The sequence below is a fragment of the Cetorhinus maximus genome, chromosome 1 (genome assembly GCF_964194155.1).
Source record: "Cetorhinus maximus chromosome 1, sCetMax3.hap1.1, whole genome shotgun sequence".
Classification (NCBI taxonomy): Eukaryota; Metazoa; Chordata; class Chondrichthyes; order Lamniformes; family Cetorhinidae; genus Cetorhinus; species Cetorhinus maximus.
In genome coordinates, this window is record NC_135879.1 from 82,297,023 (window position 1) to 82,317,055 (window position 20,033).

Sequence of the window (20,033 nt, forward strand, 5' to 3'; positions counted from 1 at the left end):
CCCGTGCCCCAGAGCATTAGCTGGCGCCTCTGAATTACCAATCCGGTGACATACCACTAAATCACCGCCTCCCTGAAATTCCTACTTTTTAAACTCAATGGGTGAAAAAATATTGGTTGAGGGGGGGCACGAAATGACAGCGCCCCACAGCCATAAAGTGCTGCATGTGGACTAATGAAGTTTGAGTGGGACTTCTACCCCTCATTGTGGCAGAAGTTCCACCCTCTGGAGCTGCTGGCCAATCTGATTGTCTGGCAGCTCCATCAGTACTGGCAGTGCCATGAAAGTGTCAGTCTAGCTGCTGGGACTGCTGCTGAAGAGAGGAGCCCAAGGCCTAAGATCCTTGGAACAGGGAAGTCTGGGCCGGGATTGTGTGGGTGTGTTCGGGAGAGGGAAAGTGGGGTGGGTGGGGGTAGGGGGGGAGAGGGGTGGGAATGAAGGGGGAGTTCAGTCTGTGGGGGGGGCTACCCTGCAATCGGCAAAAGGGCAGCCCCCGATGAGCAACCAGCCCATCTTTCCCACCCTTTAAGCATTTCATGTGTAAAAAAAAAATCGGCATTCCTGCTCCCGCCCTGCTGCCCACACCAAACCGTTAATGATGTGGACAGCATATTATCAGGGTCAATAGGCTCAATAACAAACCGAATTGGCCATTAATTGTTCATTTAAATAAGGCAGGCAGGCTGCCAATTTCTTCCATTCTAGTCTCTTATGCATTCTCTATTCCCTTTGGCTCACCATCAGTGGATATGACTTCAACCCAAACCAAGAAGTATGGGTTTTCCTAATTGATCCACAGTGTGATCTACAGTGTTAACTACAGGGCATATTAATTTTTTCTAGGTTTCCTGCTGACAGCCTAGATCCCTGTTAAGCAGGGAAGGCTGTGGTGCAAGGCTGCAGCCAAGAGAAACAGGTAGGTTTGATGGGGGTTGGGGCTGATATAGTGCGTCAGGGGAAATAGATGTCAGAGATGACAGGAGGTGGGAGTTTATAAAATGCTTTGATTGGGCCAGGAGGGAATACTCCTGTTCCTCCTGGCCCACAAACATGCTGTAAATGAATTTGCCTTGTGCCTTATGGATTCAGGCTGCCTCACCTTTTATCTGTGGGGTTTCCTGAGACACTGGAAACTGGGCTGACATGAGGCAAACATAGAAGCCTTGTTAAAATAGAGGCACATAGCCCAATTAAAGGTTTCAAAGACCCACCAACATGCCACTCTTCTTCCCTTCCCTCCCTCATCCTGTCTCCTTTAAAATTGAATGTAAGTGTGTTGGGTGCAGATTTGATATTCTTCACTTAACTTCCCACCTATCCTTTATTTTTTTGCAATTACAGTTGCCTCAAATTCTTTGTGAAGCGCCTTGGAACATTTTTCTACATTAATGACGCTATAAAAATGTGATTCATTAAGGCTTTCCTACCTATATATTATAAAGGATTTGGACAATCTACCAATAATAATTCTGTGCACAGTAATAAAAATTATAATGCATTGCATCTTCAGTTAATCAAACACCAAACAAAAGACAAAATCAAGGTAGTTAATCCTTCTACCTGTCCCACCAAAAGAAAAGCATCTTGTGAGAATTGCAGATCAGAAATGCCAGTTGATGCATAAAACTGGAAGACAATTAATAGAGCAGAAGCTGGTTGTTATGAATTCAACCATATCTCTAATGGCTATCAGTTTCCCTCAGTAAAACAAATTGGGAAGAGGTCTGGAAAATGTGTATTTATTGAATGTTATTTCCATGAGAAACACAGCACCTAACGCCTAGCTATTTGGCCTCACACTGGAAAAGGATGATAAATGCTATGATCTCTACTGATTCTGCTAAGGAACTGTTCTGTTTCTGTGGTGACATAATTAACTTACAGGATCATAACTTTGGTATTTAATAAGCAATGCTGAAATCCTGCTTACTATCTAGTGAACATGCAAGTCATTTGTGTGTAGTTCTGTGATCCATCAGAATCAATGCATATCAAACAGCACAATAGAACCCACAAAAATAAGCACCCACTACAATATTGAGAACTTGCACTTAGAAAAGTGTCATCATTGTCACGAGTACCATTTAGCATTAAGCATCTGGTCATTATGATAATTTGGCTGCAGCTGTTGGAGACAAGACACCAACAGAGCAGTAGGTGAGCACAATAAGCAGTTGGCTTACTATGAAGGTGCTTGAGCAATTACTGTTGATTAGGTTTCTAGTAAGTTAGATCAGAGGTTAACTTTTGATTCCCTTCTCTTTCCTGCACTATTCCACCCCCCCTCCCCACCCCAATAAGAGATGAGTTGTGCACGAAACTATTGTTAGTCTATCATGGGGGATGTGGCAACCAAAACTTTTAGAATCATTGACTTAGACCTATAAACACATTAGGGAATCAATGTTAAGTGCATTGAGTAATAATCGGTGTTATCTATTAGGGAAATTAGCAGAGCTTCTGGAGTTTAGAAAAAAACTTGCATTTACATAGCATCTTTTGTAACCTCGGTCGAAGTAAGTGCTTCACAGCTTTTGATCTGTAATCATTCTTGCAAATGCAGGGAAATGTATCAGCTAATTTGTGCAGTGCAAGGTTGAACACAATGCAGAACTCTGAGGACAGGCAGGACTAGGTTTAATGTCTCATCTGAAAAACACTACCTTCAACAATGCAGCATGCCCTTAGTATTACATTAAAGGGTCATTCCAGGTTATGTTCTGTCTCAGAGATGACAATATCGCTGAGCCAAGGCTGGCATTTTGTTCATTGTTCTGCCTCTGGGAGATTGATGCCTGCCTTGGGAAAATGCAGAATACCAAGAGCTGAGCTTGGCACATCAGAACCAAAACAAAAAGTTCAAAGTCAGCAACCTAACCATGATGTCAGAGGACAAAGGTCATACATCAGCTAAGGCCCAAGTGACATATTACGCTGTCCATAGCAATAACTTGGACAAACAGTGACATCAATAGATTCGATTGTTCTCGTGGCCTTCCCTGCAACTTGTCACAAAGTCTATAGTCTTGTTGCAGAAAGAAAAGGTTCCCATTAAGTGTTGTCCTTACTTGTCATCCTGAGTTATAAAAGCACTTAACAAAGTTGGCTTTGTTCTCTTTGAAAACAGCATTGACCCAACTGACATTTTCAAGATTTTGAAAGAAAGTGATAAAATTGCTTAAGAACCTATTTACTATAGTTCCAGTTGAAAATTAATGGTGCCTCTTCACTGGAGGAAAAAAAAATTCAGGGAAGGCACTTATGAGACTTTTTAAATGAGGAATACCACAGATAATGTAGAAAAAAAGCAACTTGCTGACAATTTTTTTTTTAAAAAAGCACATAAACTGGAAAATCACTGGAAATGTGTACAAGAATCTAACAATAACAAGGAAGGCGTTTTTGGATTGTGAACATTTTGCTTAAATGCTCCTTTGATTCCAGAAATCTAGCTACCTCCAATCCAATAATACTTTTCACATTAGTGACCTTCCCTTGTAATTTATTCCAAGGATTGTGTTAAAGGATAATCTGCCTCAGTTCAATACTTGTCCTAAATTTTAGTTTGTTTTATGGTATTTGATATCTAACAGTAATTTTTGACTTGTGCACGCTATGTTAATTTTAACATATTTTAGTAACTTTTAATAGCTTTTTATAGTCTTTACAATGAAATTGTAATTTTAATTTCTCCTGAAATATTACATGCCATTGTGAAAGCATGATTAGAAAACAAAGTTACTGGTTTCTTAATATGCACTGTTAGCAAGGATCTTTCTGTACTCGATTAACAGGTTTTTAAATTGTTAGCTGCTGACCTTTAAATGGACCAGTAGGTAGAAAGATCTGTCAAGGGGTTTGTAAAAACACTCATGGAGCCATCTCATTAAATAGTTTAGGTTCAGGTTTCAGGGACGTACAGAAAAGCCTTCAGGATACATGATGGAACTTTGAATAGCAGGTCACGGAGCTGCATGGATGGAAATCCTGGAACTTTCACATGGTGAGCAGATTGACCAGATAGCCAGCCTGCTTGCCAGCTGCTCTGGCTCCAATTGCAAAATACAATGCCAAGCAATAAGCTGCCCAGGTTGTCATCTTCAGCACGGCTGCAGTACCGTTGCATTTCTTTTAGTTTTTCTGACCTCTCTCATTATCAAGTTAGAAAAGCCCCAAAATATTTCAAATCATAATAAATATGAGACTGCAAATACAATTTAAAAACAAATTGCAGGATTTATGCATAACTTTACTTCCTTATAAGCAGTGAAAGAGTAGTTCATGAGGCTGAAATGGCAAATTTCAATTTTATTGTGTGGTAGATGAGGTTTTCTACTTTAGTATTAGCTATTTTTGTAACTAAAGTCACTGGTTTATGGTAATTTAGTCAAATTACAATTTTATTTCTTGGGATTCCAAAGTTTTTCACCTTAGCACAAAACTGAGCTGATTTTCATCTGATCCAATTGAAAAGCAAGTCAAAACTCATGAGACATACTTTGAATGAACCAAGACTGATGCAATAGGATGAACGTACTTAACTTTGGTGGTAGACCAGTGGAAACCTTGGGGGGAAAAAGTCTTTGTGGTGTTTCTCTGGACCAGTGGGAGAACCCCAAGGGAAATACACACACGTATCGTGATGTATATTGTTCACTATGCTTGGAGGCATAACTCATCAGAGTTGTTTATCAATGAAAATAAAACTATAACATTATTTTCAAAGGAGTAAGTTTATTTTGTCCCATCTGATAATTATTTTATATGTCATTATTTTCTAGGTCAGTTACATTTTTGCACTGCATAATTATGAAATATATTGTTTATCATAAAGCACGCATACAAACTAAATATAGGAGCTACTCAACATTCAATATTATTGAAAATCTGTAACTACAAAAAAATGTTGGGTTAGATACCATCAACCAAAGATCTTTTCCACTGAATAATAGTAATTAATAGTAATTATAGAAAAAGAGATTTAGTCCATGTCTAAGTCTGATAACAGCATTTCTAATTTACAAAAATATCTCTACCGCACGTTAAATTGTGTTGATGTTAGTGCAAAGCATTGATGTAGGTGTTAGCCTGGTTTTGCACAGCAGTAATATATAATTGTGTAGATATCTGTCCTTGATCAGGTTGACTTGACAGCTTTATTCTGGAAAATAAAAATGATATATAATCATCTACATTCTTCGATCGTCGTCTTTAATAAAAATGTGAGTAAATAAAAGCAGACTTTTCCAGCTGGTGGCCTCTTTTTCCTTTGAAGAAGGTTTCAAATCTTTACTCACAAACTATAGTGGACAATTGTCTTCATAAGCAACACTAACTACCTCTTCCAAACATTCTCCCCTGCATCCTCCACCCTTGCCTCGGATTCTAGATATGTGAATCTCATGGTCAACATTTTAAAAATAAGCTTCTGCTTATTTGCCTCTCCAATCTGTCTTTTTTCTTGTCGCTGAGAAAAGAGACTTTTTTGTCAAAGCTTTTTGTCTTGCACTCATCAGGGCAAGACAAGAAGCTTTGACAAAAATAAGTCTCTTTTTTCAACAATACTCAAGTTCTGTACTACCAAACAACTACTTTCTCTTATCCTCCACTCAGTCAAACTCTGTCTCCCATCCCTTACTGCTGCTTCTCATTTTTCTTAGCTCCATACTTGCTAACCTGGAAATATCTCTCCATTTCTTAAGGAATTGTTTCTAAACTTTTTAAAGCTGTTGTCTAATTGCAATCCTTTTCTCCTCTATCAACACAATCTACCAACTTCTTCAACAATTGCCAGCATCCAAGTAACCCTGAAGTTGACTCAATCAACTTTTCTAGTTTTTATTTCAGTTTGGGCACAGTAGTGTGCAAGTGGATAGAAAGCACAGGTTGAAAGAAAACAAAACACCAAGAGTGTCACCATCTACTTCTGGAATGTTCCTCTTGTATATTCCCATCTCATCTCCCTACTGCTGAAATTCTGTCATACGTCTTTAATTCCTTGATCAATTTGTCTAATATCATCCCAATTCACCCCTTCACATTGCAGATAATCCAGATTTCTGCAGCTTGAGCAGTTAATGTTTTTGCATTTGGGGGGAATGTTTTTTCATAGCTTAGAGTTGATAGATTTATTTGCATATTTGAGTACTTTTTACTCATGTAAGTAGAAGAATTCTTGTAAATTGCACTACCAAGAAAGCTAAATGCCCTTGATGTTGGAGCATAAGCATGCAAATTGAGCAAATGGGCTTCCCTGAAATTTAGAAAATTTGAATCAACCCATAGATTATATAAGTCTTTAGTCTAACAGCATCACTCCCAACCTCACGATGAGAAGATAAGTGATGATATGACTGAAGATGGTTGAGCCTAGGGCACTTCACTGAGGAACGTCTGCAATGATGCCCTGGGCAATTCACATTCTTCAGTTGTTCTCCCAGATAGCAATAGCAATTGCTGTAGACTAACAATGGTAGTTCTGTTTTGTGGGCATCCCTAATGTTTAATTATCCCCCCCAACCCTCAATAGTGAAAAATAAATTGTGCTGGTTAAAAATTATTGGTCAAGATATTTTAAATTTAGAAAAGTCACTTCCAAGATTTAAAATTATATAAAGTTTAATACATAAGTTCCTGGAATCTTCAGCTTGTTCTTGGTAATATTGTCAGTTTTCTTGAAATATAAAATATTGAATCATTGTTCCCTTGTTCCTTACCTTGTAGTCCTAAAGCATTTATCATTTCTGTATAGGAGAATCTGTCATCATTATTTTCATCAAACTGCTTAATGTCTTTTTTGGTAGGCGCCCATTGTCCAAGATTATTCACCAGGTCCCTATATGTCAGGTAACCATGTCCAGTCCAGTCTGCATCATAGAAGAAGGACTGGAGTGCTATTAGAAGGAAAGGGTCATACACATTGATCAAAAATCAGTTTTTCTTATTATGGAGCTATCAGATAAGCTCACAATGATACTAAAATTAAAAAACATTAACATAAAAAATAATGCATAATCTGAATATATATATTTATATTTAAACAGTTAAGTTTTGCAAATATTTTCACTGCAAAACACTTGGCTTAAGAGAAACACTGCATAGGGCTGATTCCCTGAAATTGCAGGGTATGTGCTCACAATTTCCTGCTATGTACTCCTGGAAGTTAGAGTTCTTCAACGGGGATGTGCATTATATAAACTTTAGAATATGTCATTAAATGCAAAAGATCAATTCTTAGTGAGAGTCGTTCTGAATTAATTGAAACTATTAACCATTTTATTAATATGCTAGTAGATCTCCCGTTGCATTGCTCATGTAAGTTAGAGCTTTTTAGAACCAATGTGACATTATGCATGATGTATCATGAGGCTCAATCATGACTGAAGATGTGAATTTTTGATTTTTATTGTATGGTGTTCAGGGAGTTATTGCCATCGCATGAGGAACAAATTTTCAGTTACGCATTTGTATATAAGTACTTGCTGTGGTTTGAGACATGGCACAACAAAAGTGTAGTGATTCCTAAAGGAGGGGTTATTTAAATCAGAATAAAATATTAATATATTTCCCACCTTTTAGATTTGTTATTGAAGAAATTGAAATGATATTTCTGACCACAGATTTATTCGTGGTGCCCTTTCTATAAGACGTCTGGACATCTGGAAACAAAATAATAGATTTTTGGTATTGCTGAAATGTAAATTCAAACTGCAATGGTCTGAACAATTAAATGTAAAACAAAAAAAAAACATATTGGCATCTTATGTTTTAACTTATCCTAATATAAAATTAAGCATTGCAAATTAGGTATTGAAGTTGGTGTATAAATGTCATCAAGAAAACTATTAGATTTTTATATGTTACCTTGATTATTATCTGAAGTACATTTTAGATAATCTGATTATGAAGTACTTATAAGGCCGTTTACTGGCATATTGTCAAATTCTGCAACTCTATTATAATTCAGTTTCTACCATATGCATTAACAGTATCCATGACTGGTTACCTAGTTTTCCATCATCCTCATGGCTCACTAATGATGTGACTTTGGTACTTTCCATCTGCTGCGGTGAGTATGGAGTACTTTCAACTTGGAATTGTGGCATGGTTGCAGGGGGCTGGCTTGTGCGGTTCAATGCATCTTCTCTTTGATAAACCTCATCCTTGATCTGGGAGATCTGCCGGTAATTACTGTCTAAATCCTACAAGAGATAAACAAGGTGCTAAAGGTTTGGAAACACAAAGTGATTCAGTAATGGACCCATGCTTCAGCAGCAATCATCAGTTTGTATTCATTCACATAGCAGCATAAGAGGAATTTAAACAATTTTCAGCTTAAGAGGCCTGATAGTAGCGTAGCATCAGTGCTCTGGAGAAATCCTATGTAGGTGCCAGCATAGCCTTTACCAGTTACACTGCTCCCTACTTTAGTACATTTGTTCCTGCAATACGCATAAGCAAGATAAATTTATGTGTGGGCTCTCCCAATCACCCACTAGAACTTCAACAGAAAGGCAGAAGGAACCCTCAGAAATTCACCCCCCAATAGGCTTAAACATGAGCGAATGCTGGGATGCATTATGCTTATTACATGGTTAATACCAAGTAGCAGTCTCACTAGGGGTTGTGTTGTGGAATATTATTAGCTCCAGGGGAAAACATTCATGGATAAGTTAATGGAAGGCAATCGATTTCCCAAAATTTTAATGATGTTTAACTTAGCTTGATCGAATTCATTCATTCCTATATTACCGCAGTGAATATACTTCAAAATGTACTTAAGTTGCTGTAAAACGCTATGGGATTTTACAGTAACAACATGGATACGAAATTGGCTGGAGGAAGGTTCGTAGTGGAGTTCTCCAGGGGTCAGTGTTGGGACCTTGCTCGTCCTGATATATATTAATGACCTAGGCCTTGGTGTATAGAGCACAATTTGAAAGTTTGCGGATGATACAAAATTTGGAGGCATTGTGAACTGTGAGGAGGTTAGTGTAGAAATTCAAAAGGACATTGTAAAGTTGGTGAAATGGATGGACAGGTGGCAGGTGAAGTTCAATGTGGAGAAATGTGAAATTATTCATTTTGCTGGGAAGAACATGGAGACACAATATAAAATAAAGGGTACAATTCTAATGGGGGTGCAGGAGCAGAGGGACCTGGATGTATACATGCATAAGTTATTGAAGTTGGCAGGGCAGGTTGAGAGAGCGGTAAACAAAGCATACAGTATCCTAGGCTTTATTAATAGGGGCATAGGCCGAGGTATTCCGCGCCCAATCATGATGGGCGTGTTTGGTGGCAAGATCAGCGATTCTCCTGAGAAGGCCCTAGGTGCGTTTCCAGGTGATGTGAATCCAGGAAGTGATTGTTCCCTCCTCCCATCAATGGCGGGTCGCGTTTCCCGCCAAATGTTGAGAACTTAATTTGATTGCATTTGCATCTCATTATTGTGGCCACAAACCGGAATCATCACCCCACATCAAATTTAAAGCCCACATTGGCACGATTTTACTACAGTGTGATTTACAACTGCCTTTAAAAGCCGTGCATCTGGCAACCTCAACTTCAAGGGGAACTCAGGGGTCAGTGCACGCAACTTGGGATCAGAGCAGCGCTCGTGGTGATCCCAATGCAGTGAAGTGGCTCCGTGAATTCGGTGGGGTGGGTCACAGGCAAGTCTCCACAGTGGCTTCTTTGTGGCAGACTTGTGGTGCTGGGACATGGGTGACAGTGCAGGGGGGATGGGGGAAAAGGGAACCTCAGGGCAAGGGTGATAGTGCAAGGGGGGGGTCATGGCAGCACAGACTGAAGTTTCAACACAAACACATGCCAGGGTGGGGGGGAAGTAAATGGCTGGGCAAATGTCAAAGCATGTCAAAGGTAAGCACTCTTCTGCAGCTGAGAGCATTTAGCCTGAGCTCAATTGACATGCTTAGAGTCAGGCTAGTCAAGCAAATGTGCCCACTCAAGCAGCACTAATTCCTCTCAGCGCGAATAATTTAGCCTTGACTGTTAACCCCTCACGCACACACATCAAACTTGAATGAGTGCTATGGTGCTGCAGAACCATTGCGCTCCCAATCCCTTGCATTATGTTTAAGTTGACATTGAAAAGTCAATCTCATGGTCCAAGCAAACTGCGAAGCCTTGGAGTCCAGGTTAGGGCAATGCCTACACGTGAGATAAGAGTTCAGGATGCAGTCGAAGGGCCGAAGTCGCTTCCACTCAGTCATATGGTGTAGTTGTGTGGGGGCATGATATGTCATCATGTGCACTAAACACAGGGCATCCATGCAGTGGCCTGGACTCTCCGGCATGTGTTAAGGGGCTTGAGAGGCAGCCACAGGCGATGACTTGACCAAGAGTGGTCCTGAGGAGACAATTGATGACCCTTGCACCTCTCTCTTTGATTCTGCCATAAGGAGCCATCATGGAGCCTGGTGACTTTGCTCTCTGCCTCATTGCTTATAGACAGGTGAGAAGAAGGAAAAGAATGTGATGGAGGTGCCTGGCTCACCAAAGGGACGGGCAGAACCCTGAAGACCAAGGGGTGGCATAGCCTCCTCCACACACAGAGGATGAGCCCCACAGAGCCGTTGTTTGTAGGTGCATCATTAGACCCAGGGTCTACAGAGAGCACATGTGCTACCTGCAGATGAGCGAGAACCAGTATCGCTGACGCCTGCGCATGTCAAGGGAGCTAGTCAAGCACATATGTCATCCTCTGCAGGATTAGGCACCACGGGGACTCGGAGGGCATCCACAGCCATTGGCAGTTAAAGTTACCGCCGTGCTCAATTTCTACAGCAGTGGCTCCTTCCAGGGCTCCATTGGTGACCTTTGTGGGATCTCGCAAGCCTCTACCCACAAATGTATCCAGGCGGTCACGGTCGCCCTTTGTCAATTTCGACAGGGATCAGGCCAGCCAGGAAGCAAGAGCGCTGGGATTTGCTCAGGTTTCCAGATTCCCACAGGTGCAGGATGCCATCAACTGCACCCATTTGGCTCTCAAATCTCCCTGGCAATAAGGAGTCCAGTATGTGTACTGCAAAAGCTTCCACTCTTTCAATATTTAGCTGGTCTGCGACCATAACAAATAGATCATGCAGCTGCGTGCAAGATACCCCAGAAGCTCCCATAACTCCTACATCCTCAGCAGGTCTCAGGTCCCTGACATCACACAGGTTGCAGGGTTGGCTCCTCAGGGACAAGGACTACCCACAAAGGATGTAGCTGATGATGCCCGTGCGGCAGTCTCAGACTCTTGGTGGGAGAAGGTACAACAAGGCTCATGCTGCAATAGGAGTTTGGTTCAACACACCATTGGCATCCTGAAAATGAGGTTCCAGTGCCTGAACAGATCTTGGGGGAGCACTCCAGTACACTCACCAGAGGGTGGCATGCATTATAGTGGCTTGCTTCGCGCTACACAACTTGGCGATGCAAAGGGAGGACGACCTGGATGATGAGGATATGCAAGAGCAGCACATCTCTGATGAAGAGAAAGCCAAAGAGGATGAGGGTGATGAGGTCCTGAAAGGTGAGGGTGCAGGCGATGAGGCCATTGCAGTGGCCAGATGAGGCAGGTGTAGTCATGAGCCCTCACTGCCATAAGATTCTATGAGGATGATGACTAGATGCAATGAGGACACTCTTGAGATCTTCACATTGCATCTGGGGACATCTGACAGCTGTCTGGCTGAGGGCAGCACACATACGCTTTGTGAAGAGGCTCATATCATCGAGACGCTGCTGAGAAACAGCGGGCACATTGACTTTAAGACAAGTTTGTCCTTTGGCAGGCTTCATCGCCTGTTCCCTTCAGCACCATACCTTCAACTGTAGGAATGGTGTTGAGATGGGGGGGGCAGCCATCTGAGGGCATACAGAGAACATCACGGAACCCAGTGACACTTGGGTACGAGATCCTTGTAGCAAACACAAGCCACATGGAGGTGCACGCATCATTAATCTGGAGAGTGACTTTGAAGCTGGACAATCACTGTGCTCAAAAGGTTACACACTGCACAGGGGACAGGCCCTGGACTGTGACACTAGCATTCATTTTGTGTAGAAAACAAGGATTCACATCTGATTGACATAAACACTGCTCATCACAACATAGACAAGGCAACATTGTTGGGAGTTTATTTACAATGGCAAACATTAAGTACTAGTGATTAACACCCGTGTCCAGGCTGTGCAACTACACCTTCTTGACCTTCCTAACCCTGCCGCTACATCTTGTTGCTCCCCGGACATCCACAGCAGATGTAGAGACATCCTGCTGACCGCTATGCCCTGTCTGTGATGACCTTGATGGGCGTCCTCTGGAGAGCCGAGACCTGGGAGGCCTGCTGTATGGCAAGGCACCCTCCTAGGCCTGAAGAGCTGAAGCTGCTAGGGTCACAGGAAGTGGGGACTCGGATGGGCCAGACACTCCTTGATAGGAAGGTGCAGCTGGAGTGAGCTCAAGATTCCCCCTGCCCCTTCTTGCGTTGACACGGATGGATGCCTGCAAGTGCCTCAGCAATGGAGTGCAGCTCCTGCAACAGTGCAGGACCGATGTCCTGGACTAAGGTCTCATTGGCAGCGCCATCCTACCAGAGTTGACCTCGGTGCCGGCGCTATCACCTCAGGCTGAAGGCGGACGGACTCTTCCTTCGTGCTTTGCAATCTGAGGAGTGCATCGGACATCCATTCCTGATATGTCCAGGCTTGCCTTTGGAGCTCCAGCAACTGAGGTATGACTGAGTCCAGAGGCTCCTCACTTGACTCGGACTCAGCAGATTTCTGGCCTCCAGCAATCCTCCGAGTGCCAGCAACCTGGGAAGTCCCTGCTGCAGCCTGCTCTGGATCAGATATTGCGATGCGCTCATCAAATTGTAATTTTGAGGCTACGCTAAAGCTAGGTCCCATGAGGTGTATGCCTCTGTGCTGGTAGAGGGTGTGGGTGAGCGCTGTGACAGGTCTTCAATTCTGGTGTTTGTAGATTCCTCTTCCATGGTGTCCTCAGGGCTGGAGTCGAGGACTTGGCTCGTGGACCTCCTCGGCTGCTTCCCAGAGGTGCCTGAGAAAGCAAGGAGAGATAATTAGTGCATGGCCGGGGACTGCGGATCAGGGGAACTCACTCACAGCATAGTTGTCTGATGGATGTTGTACTGCTGGATTCTCATTTGATTGAGCAGCACCAACCTCACCATCAGGACAGGAATGGTCCAGATCGTCGTCAGCCAGCTGGATGACTCTATTTTCAAAGCCCATGAGGATCTTGATGTCGGACATTCCTCTACCAGTCTGCGACCTCTCCCTATTGTTGTGTGCCAGCTTGTCCTGCATGAAGACAGATGGAGAGAGTGTAAGCAGGATGCCTGCCAGACCAGGTGAGAACGTTGCCTGGCATTTGTGGGTGGTGAGTGGTGCCATGGAAGGGATGAGGACACGATCTGCAAGGCAGATGAAGGTGTGTGTGAGAGTGTGAATGGCAAGGTCCCTTGAGCTGGCAGTGAATGAGATCCCTGTGGATGTGTGATGGGTTTGTGAGTATGAGAGTTGAGTAGTGGGAAGAGTGACTTACCCTGGTGGAACGGAAGAGATCATTCATCCTCTTTCGGCACTGGGTGGCTGTCCTCTCTTGGAGAGCTTTGGTGCTGCCCACTGCTGCCACTGCCTCCCATGCTGGATTTGTCACTTTGGATGCGGTTCTTGGCTCAGAGTGGAGGTAGAGGACATTGAGGTGGGCCTCCACAGCGTCCTGTGGGCGCTCAAGGGAGGCATCACTAAGTTTGAGGGCCGCATGTTTCCTCCCTTCAGCAGCCATCAGTTCCCAGCAGCTTTGTTATGTTCCTTCTACCGGGTTGCTTTGTTCAGCCAACATGGTTGTATGCCTATCTACTGATGAGTGAGTTGATAATCAAGACAATGTAGATGAAGAAACCATTGTAAAATGAAGCACATGCTATTTATTCACGTAAATAACAGAGCACTAACACGTGTGCTTCTCAAACCAAAACCCATTCTAAAACTGCTGATTAACAATGTAACCTGCACTACACAGCAATTGGGTAATGTAATCATGTGGCCATTCTGCTTACCTTCTCTTAAAGGTGTATTGTAACTCAGATTACCACATCCCTCCCCCTTTACTCAAAGGCACAAATTACAATATTTATAATATATCGACTATTTACATAAATAAACTATTTCCAAATTCAGTCTCTCTGGAGACTTCTTCAAATGTGTCAAATGTCATAGTTCTACCACTTCGGATGGTTAATCCCGGGCCTCCCTCTCAGGAGTTATTTGTCTACTAGGCTCTCCAGTAGGAAACTGTAGGTTTGTTTCTTCGACTCTCCCAGGCTCAACGGATCCTACAGGTACCTCCAAGGGGAGTTCCTTCCACATGTAGTGTAGAGTCAAATGGGAATGCTTAGTGCATCCTTTCTTATAGGTCTGTTTTCCTTTTCCTGAGGTGATTGACATGCCTCCTAATTATCCAACCTTCAATCGATATGTGGTAGGAAAGAAGCCCTGTCATTGCACTAACTTCACCTGACAGCCATTTGGGACCATCTCCAAAGTTCCATGCAAAAACTGTGTCTCCAATAGTGAAGTTTCTTTCATGACTGTGGTAATCGTGTCCATTTTTCTGGGCCTCCTAACTTCTCTCTACCCTCCCCGCTAAATTCAGCCTTATAACGTGTCCCGAAACATCTCTTCATCAATAACTCAGCAGGGGCAATGCTGGTGGTTGTGTGTGGCGTAGTCCTATAGTTGAGTAGGAAACGTGATAATCTAGTTGCAATAGAGTCTCCACCCAATTTTTTCATTCCAGACTTGAAGGTCTGGACTGGCCTCTTGGCCAACCCATTGGATGCAGGGTAGGGTATGACGAGGTTTTAATATGTGGCTCAAATATTGGTATGGGAGAATTGGGTTACGATACATGGGTCACTGGCACCAGTACTGGGGAAGGAGAGAGCTGTTCCATTGGGACGGGCTTCATTTGAACCATGCTGGGACCAGTGTCCTGGCAAATCATATAACTAGGGTTGTAGATAGGAATTTTAATAATTAGTTGGCGGGGGGGGCGGGGGGGTGCAGTTCAATTGAAGGGAAGTTTAAAAAAGCAAAAAGAAACAAGAAAGCAGAGGTGCAGGGTAGTGAAGAGGTGAACAATAACATAAAGTGTGACAAGAAGGGGCAGAAAATACAAGCAGAAGAGTGCAGCGGAAATTAGAAGCAGAATGAGTAATAATGGTAAAAAGTCGAAGCTTAAGGCTCCTTATCCGAACGCAAGCAACATTTGTAACAAGGTAGATGAGCTGAAGGCACAAATAGAAATAGATGGATATGACTTGATAGCTATTACAGGGACGTGGTTGCAGGGTGACCAAGGCTGGGAACTCAATATTCAAGGGTATTTGAAGTTCCGTAAAAAAATAGGCAAAAAGGCAAAGGAGGTGAAGTAGCTTTATTAATAAAGGAAAGAATCAGTGCAGTGGCGAGTAGTGATATAAGTGCAATAGATCGCAATGTAGAATCAGTTTGGGTTGAAATAAGGAATAGCAAGGGCAAGAAGTCATGGATGGGAGTCATCTATAGGCCTCCGAAGAGTTGCCTCACTGGAGGACTCAGGAAATAATGGAGGCATGTAAGAAGGGCGCTACAATGTCATGGGTGATTTTAATCTGCACATTGACTGGACAAATCAGATTGGCAGGTGTAACATGGAAGACGAATTTGTAGAGTGCATCAGGGATTGTTTCTTAGAGCAATATGTTCCAGAACCTACTCAGGAACAGGCTATTTTAGACCTAGTAGTGTGTAATGAGGTAGAATTAATAAGAGATGTCATAGTTCAGGATCCTCTAGGGGGAGAGCGATCACAACATGGTAGAATTTCAAATTCATTTGAGAGCGAGCAACTTGGGTCTCAAACTAGTGTCCTCAACTTAAATAAGGGCAATTACAGAGGTATGAAGAAATAGTTGTCTAAAGTGGGCTGGGAAAATAGACTAAAGGGAAGGTCAGTGGATAAACACTGGCAGATATTTCATAATGCTCAGCAAACGGAAAAGGGGAACTAGTAGATGTAGTGTATTTGGATTTCCAGAAAGCATTTCATAAGCTGCCACATAAAAGGTTATTGCACAAGATAGAAGCTCATGGTATTGGGCGTAATGTATTAGCATGGATTGAGGATTGGTTAACATACACAAGACAGAGAGTCAAGATTAATGGGTCTTATTCAGATTGGAAAGATGTAACTAGTGGAGTGCCACAAGGATCAGTCCTAGGGCCTCAATTATTTTTTATCTATATTAATGACTTGGAGGGAGGGGCAAAGTGTAATGTATCCAAATTTGATGACGATACAAAAATAGGTGGAAGGGCATGTTATGATGAGGACCTAAGGAATCTGCAAGGAGATATGGACAAGTTGAGTAAGTGGGCAAAAACTTGGCTGATAGAGTTTAATGTAGGAAAGTGTGAGGTCATGCACTTTGGTAGGAAGAATCAAAAGGCAGACTATTATTTAAATGGAGAGAGACTCTAAAAAAGTGCAGCACAGAGGGATCTGGGTGTTCTTGTGAATGAAACACAAAAAGTTAGCATGTAGGTGCAGCAAGTAATTAAGAAGGCAAATGGAATTTTGGCCTGTATTGATAGGGGGTTGGAGTTTAAAAATAGGGAAGTCTTGTAGTTTTGGTCACCATATTTAAGAAAGGATATACTGGCATTGGAGGCAGTTCAAAAGAGATTCACTAGGCTGTCTCCTGGGGTGAAGGGGTTGACTTACCAAGAATGGCTAAACAGGTTAGGCCTTAATTCATTAGAGTTTAGAAGGTTGAGCGGGGATCAGATTCTGTATAAGATTCTGAGGGGGCTTGACAGGGTAGCTGTTGAGAAGATGTTTCCACTAGTGGGGGAATCTCGAACTAGGGGACATAGTTATAGAATAAGGGGACACTCATTTAAAACTGAGATTCTTCTCTCGTGAATGTCTGGAATTCTCTACCCCAGAGAGTTATGGAGAGTTATGGATATTGGGGAGTTGAGGCTATGAGGAGCTGGCACGAAAGAGGACTTGAGACCTGGTGCAGATCAGCCATGATCTTATTAAATGGCGGGGCAGGCTTGAGGGGCGAATGTCCTACTCCTGCTCCGATTTCTTATGTTCTTATGTTCTTAAGTGTTATGCCATTGAGACCTGTAAGTCTTTGGAATTCCTCCGGTGAATGCTGTTCCATTATTCAACACTACCATTTCCGGTAACCTGTGTAACGCAAAACTCTGATGCAATTTGTCTATGGTGGCGGTAGATGTAGGTGATCTTACTTTGTGTACTTCCATCCACTTCGAGTGAGCAACTATGATCAAGAGGAACACTGTGCCCAAAAAAGGTCACCGTGGAGGTGGACCCATGGCCTTCCTGGCCATTCCCAGGGATGCAATGGAGCCGATGGGGGCAATTTCTGTACCTATTGGCACTGTATGCAGCTCTTGACTAAGTTTTTGATTTCTATCTCCATCCCTGGCCACCATAAGTAGCTGCGCACCAACATTTTCATTCTAGAGATGCGGGGGTGAGCATTATACAATTCGGTCAATAATGGCTTTCTTCCTCTCGGAGGCACAATGACGCTCACTCCCCACAGTAAGATGTCATCCTGGCAGGTGAGCTTGTATCTCCTATTAAAATAGGGCTTCATTTCATCAGACGTTGGCTCGTTAGGCCATCCCTGTAAGAGTTGCTCCTTTACGTGAGACAAAATTGGATTGAGGTTTGTCCACTCTCTTATTTGTTTGGCAAGTACTGGTGACAAATCCAGAAAGTTTAATAACAAGACAAGTTCTTGAGGAATTTGGACGTTCACATTGTTGTCTTTTAGAAGTAATCGGCTCAGTGTGTCGGCATTTGCAACCTGGCTTCCTGGCCAGTGAATAGAAGTATACTCATGAGCAGCTAGAATCAGTGCCCACCTTTGGGTGCATGCAGAGGCATTTGTGGATATTGCCTTCTCTTCGCCAAACAAGCCTGGTAGTGGCTTGTGGTCGGATACAATGGTGAAGTGACAACCATGAATGTATTGGTGGAACTTCTTAATGCCAAATATAATGGATAAGCCTTCTTTCTTTATTTGTAAGTATCTTCGTTCTGCAACACTGAGTGTTCTTGAGACGTAACCAATGGGCCATTTGGAGCCATCTGGTGGGAGAGTACTGCCCTTGCTCCATAAGGGGAAGCATTGCAGGTTAAAATCAATTCTTTCTTGGGGTCAAAATGTACCAAGAGGGCCGAGGAATGTAGCAACTGCTTTACTGTTGCAAAAGCCTCTTGTGCAGCTTGCACCTGTGGTTTTCCTTGAGCAAACCATATAATGGACCCAGTACTATTGACAAATTTGGGAGAAAATGGCCATAGTAGTTAATCATTCCTGAGAAGGACCTGAGTTCTATGGCGTTGTTTGGTGCTGGCAGCTCACGAATAGCTCTCACCTTTCCCTCTACTGGGCGAAGGCCCTGCGAATCAACCCTATAGCCCAGGTAAACCGCTTATTTTGCTTGGAAGATACGTTTTTCTCTTTTCAAACGTACTCTTGCTTGTGAGAAATGCTTCAACACCCCTTCCAGGTTAACCAGGCGTTCTTCCTCAGTTAGTCGTGTTACTAGGACATCATTGAGATAAACTACCACATAAAACAGGGCTTGAAGTAAATTTTCCATGGTCAGTTGGAAAATGGCACAAGCCGCTGAGAGTCCGAAGGGTAACCGGATATATCGATATAATTCCCTATGTGTGTTGAGAGTCACAAAGTCCTGAGAGGCCTTTTCTAGCTCGACTTGCTGGTAAGCATGGTTCATGTCAAGCTTCGTATATGCAGTTCCCCCTGCCAGCTTGGAGTACAATTCAGTTTTCGGTATAGGATGCCTGTCTAGTCTGGCCACTTTGTTGACGGTCAAACAGTGGTTCCCGCATACTCGCACACTCTTGTCAGGCTTTAGAACTGGAACTATGGGTGCAGCCCGTTCATAAAATTGTACAGGTTGTAAGACTCCCAACCTTTCTGGCCTGTCTAGTTTGACAGCAACTTTTTCTCACAATGCAAAGGGTACTGGCCGCGTCTTTATGAATCTGGGGGTTGCCTTCAGATCCACTTGGATTTTAGTTTGCAGCCCCTGAATCTTTCCAAGCTCCTCCCTGAAAACGGAGGCATATTTCCGTAATAATTCTTGCAGATCTTTCATTCTGAGTTGAAATATCTCCGTCCACTCCAACTTTATTTCCTTAAGCCAGTTCCGACTAAGTAGGGTTGGACCCTCCCCTGCTACCACTATTAGAGGTAGACTAACAAACTGATTTCCATACGATACTGGAACCTTTCATATACCTCTTACTCATATGTCTCCACCAGTATACATCTTTGATCTAGCATCTGAATTTTCCAGATTTAATGGGTAGTCTCTTCCATTTAGATATTTGAACGTGTGTTCCCCTATAACTGTCGTGGATGCCCCTGTATCCACCTCCATTCGGATGGGTTTCTCATTGACTTTCACTGTCATGTAGATTGGCTCTGTTTTACCCATTTTTAAGTTGCATAGTAAGTATCTGACTCTGTTTCTTCTGGTTCCTCTATTTCGTTGATTTCATGACTTCTACCTTTTTGCTTAATGTTTTGTCTTAATCTGTCTTTACAATGTCGCATTTTTAAAAATTCATTCACGGGAAGTGGGCTTCACTGGCTGGGCCAGCATTATTGCCCATCCCAAGTTACCCTTGAGAAGGTGGTGGTGAGCCACCTTCTTGAACTGCTACAGTCCATGTGGTATAGGTACACCCACAGTGCTGTTAGGGAGTTCTGGGATTTTGGCCCCATGACAGTGGAGGAACGGCGATATATTTCCAAGTCAGGTTGGTGACTGGCTTGGAGGGGAACGTCCAGGTGGTGGTGTTCGCATTTATCTGCTGCCCTTGCCCTTATAGATCGTAGTGGTGGTGGGTTTTGAAGGTGCTGTCCTGTGAA

The 20,033-nt window shown here is 42.9% G+C and overlaps 1 protein-coding gene across 3 annotated transcripts in view; it reads right to left on the minus strand.

Moving 5' to 3' along the window:
• Positions 1 to 4,714: 4,714 nt before the first annotated feature.
• The window catches only part of LOC144681475 (EF-hand calcium-binding domain-containing protein 14-like), an 83,994-nt gene continuing 68,675 nt past the window's right edge, over positions 4,715 to 20,033 (minus strand). For 2 of the 3 annotated variants that reach the window (XM_078543111.1, XM_078543094.1), the window contains 4 exons: positions 8,006 to 8,201; positions 7,572 to 7,658; positions 6,717 to 6,893; positions 4,715 to 5,161 (listed from right to left, as the gene is read on the minus strand). In XM_078543111.1, coding sequence (XP_078399237.1) covers positions 5,157 to 5,161; positions 6,717 to 6,893; positions 7,572 to 7,658; positions 8,006 to 8,201 — 465 coding nt within the window. In that variant the 3' untranslated portion in view covers positions 4,715 to 5,156. The remainder of the gene's footprint in view (positions 5,162 to 6,716; positions 6,894 to 7,571; positions 7,659 to 8,005; positions 8,202 to 20,033) is intronic. The other variant, XM_078543103.1, reaches the window with a different exon arrangement.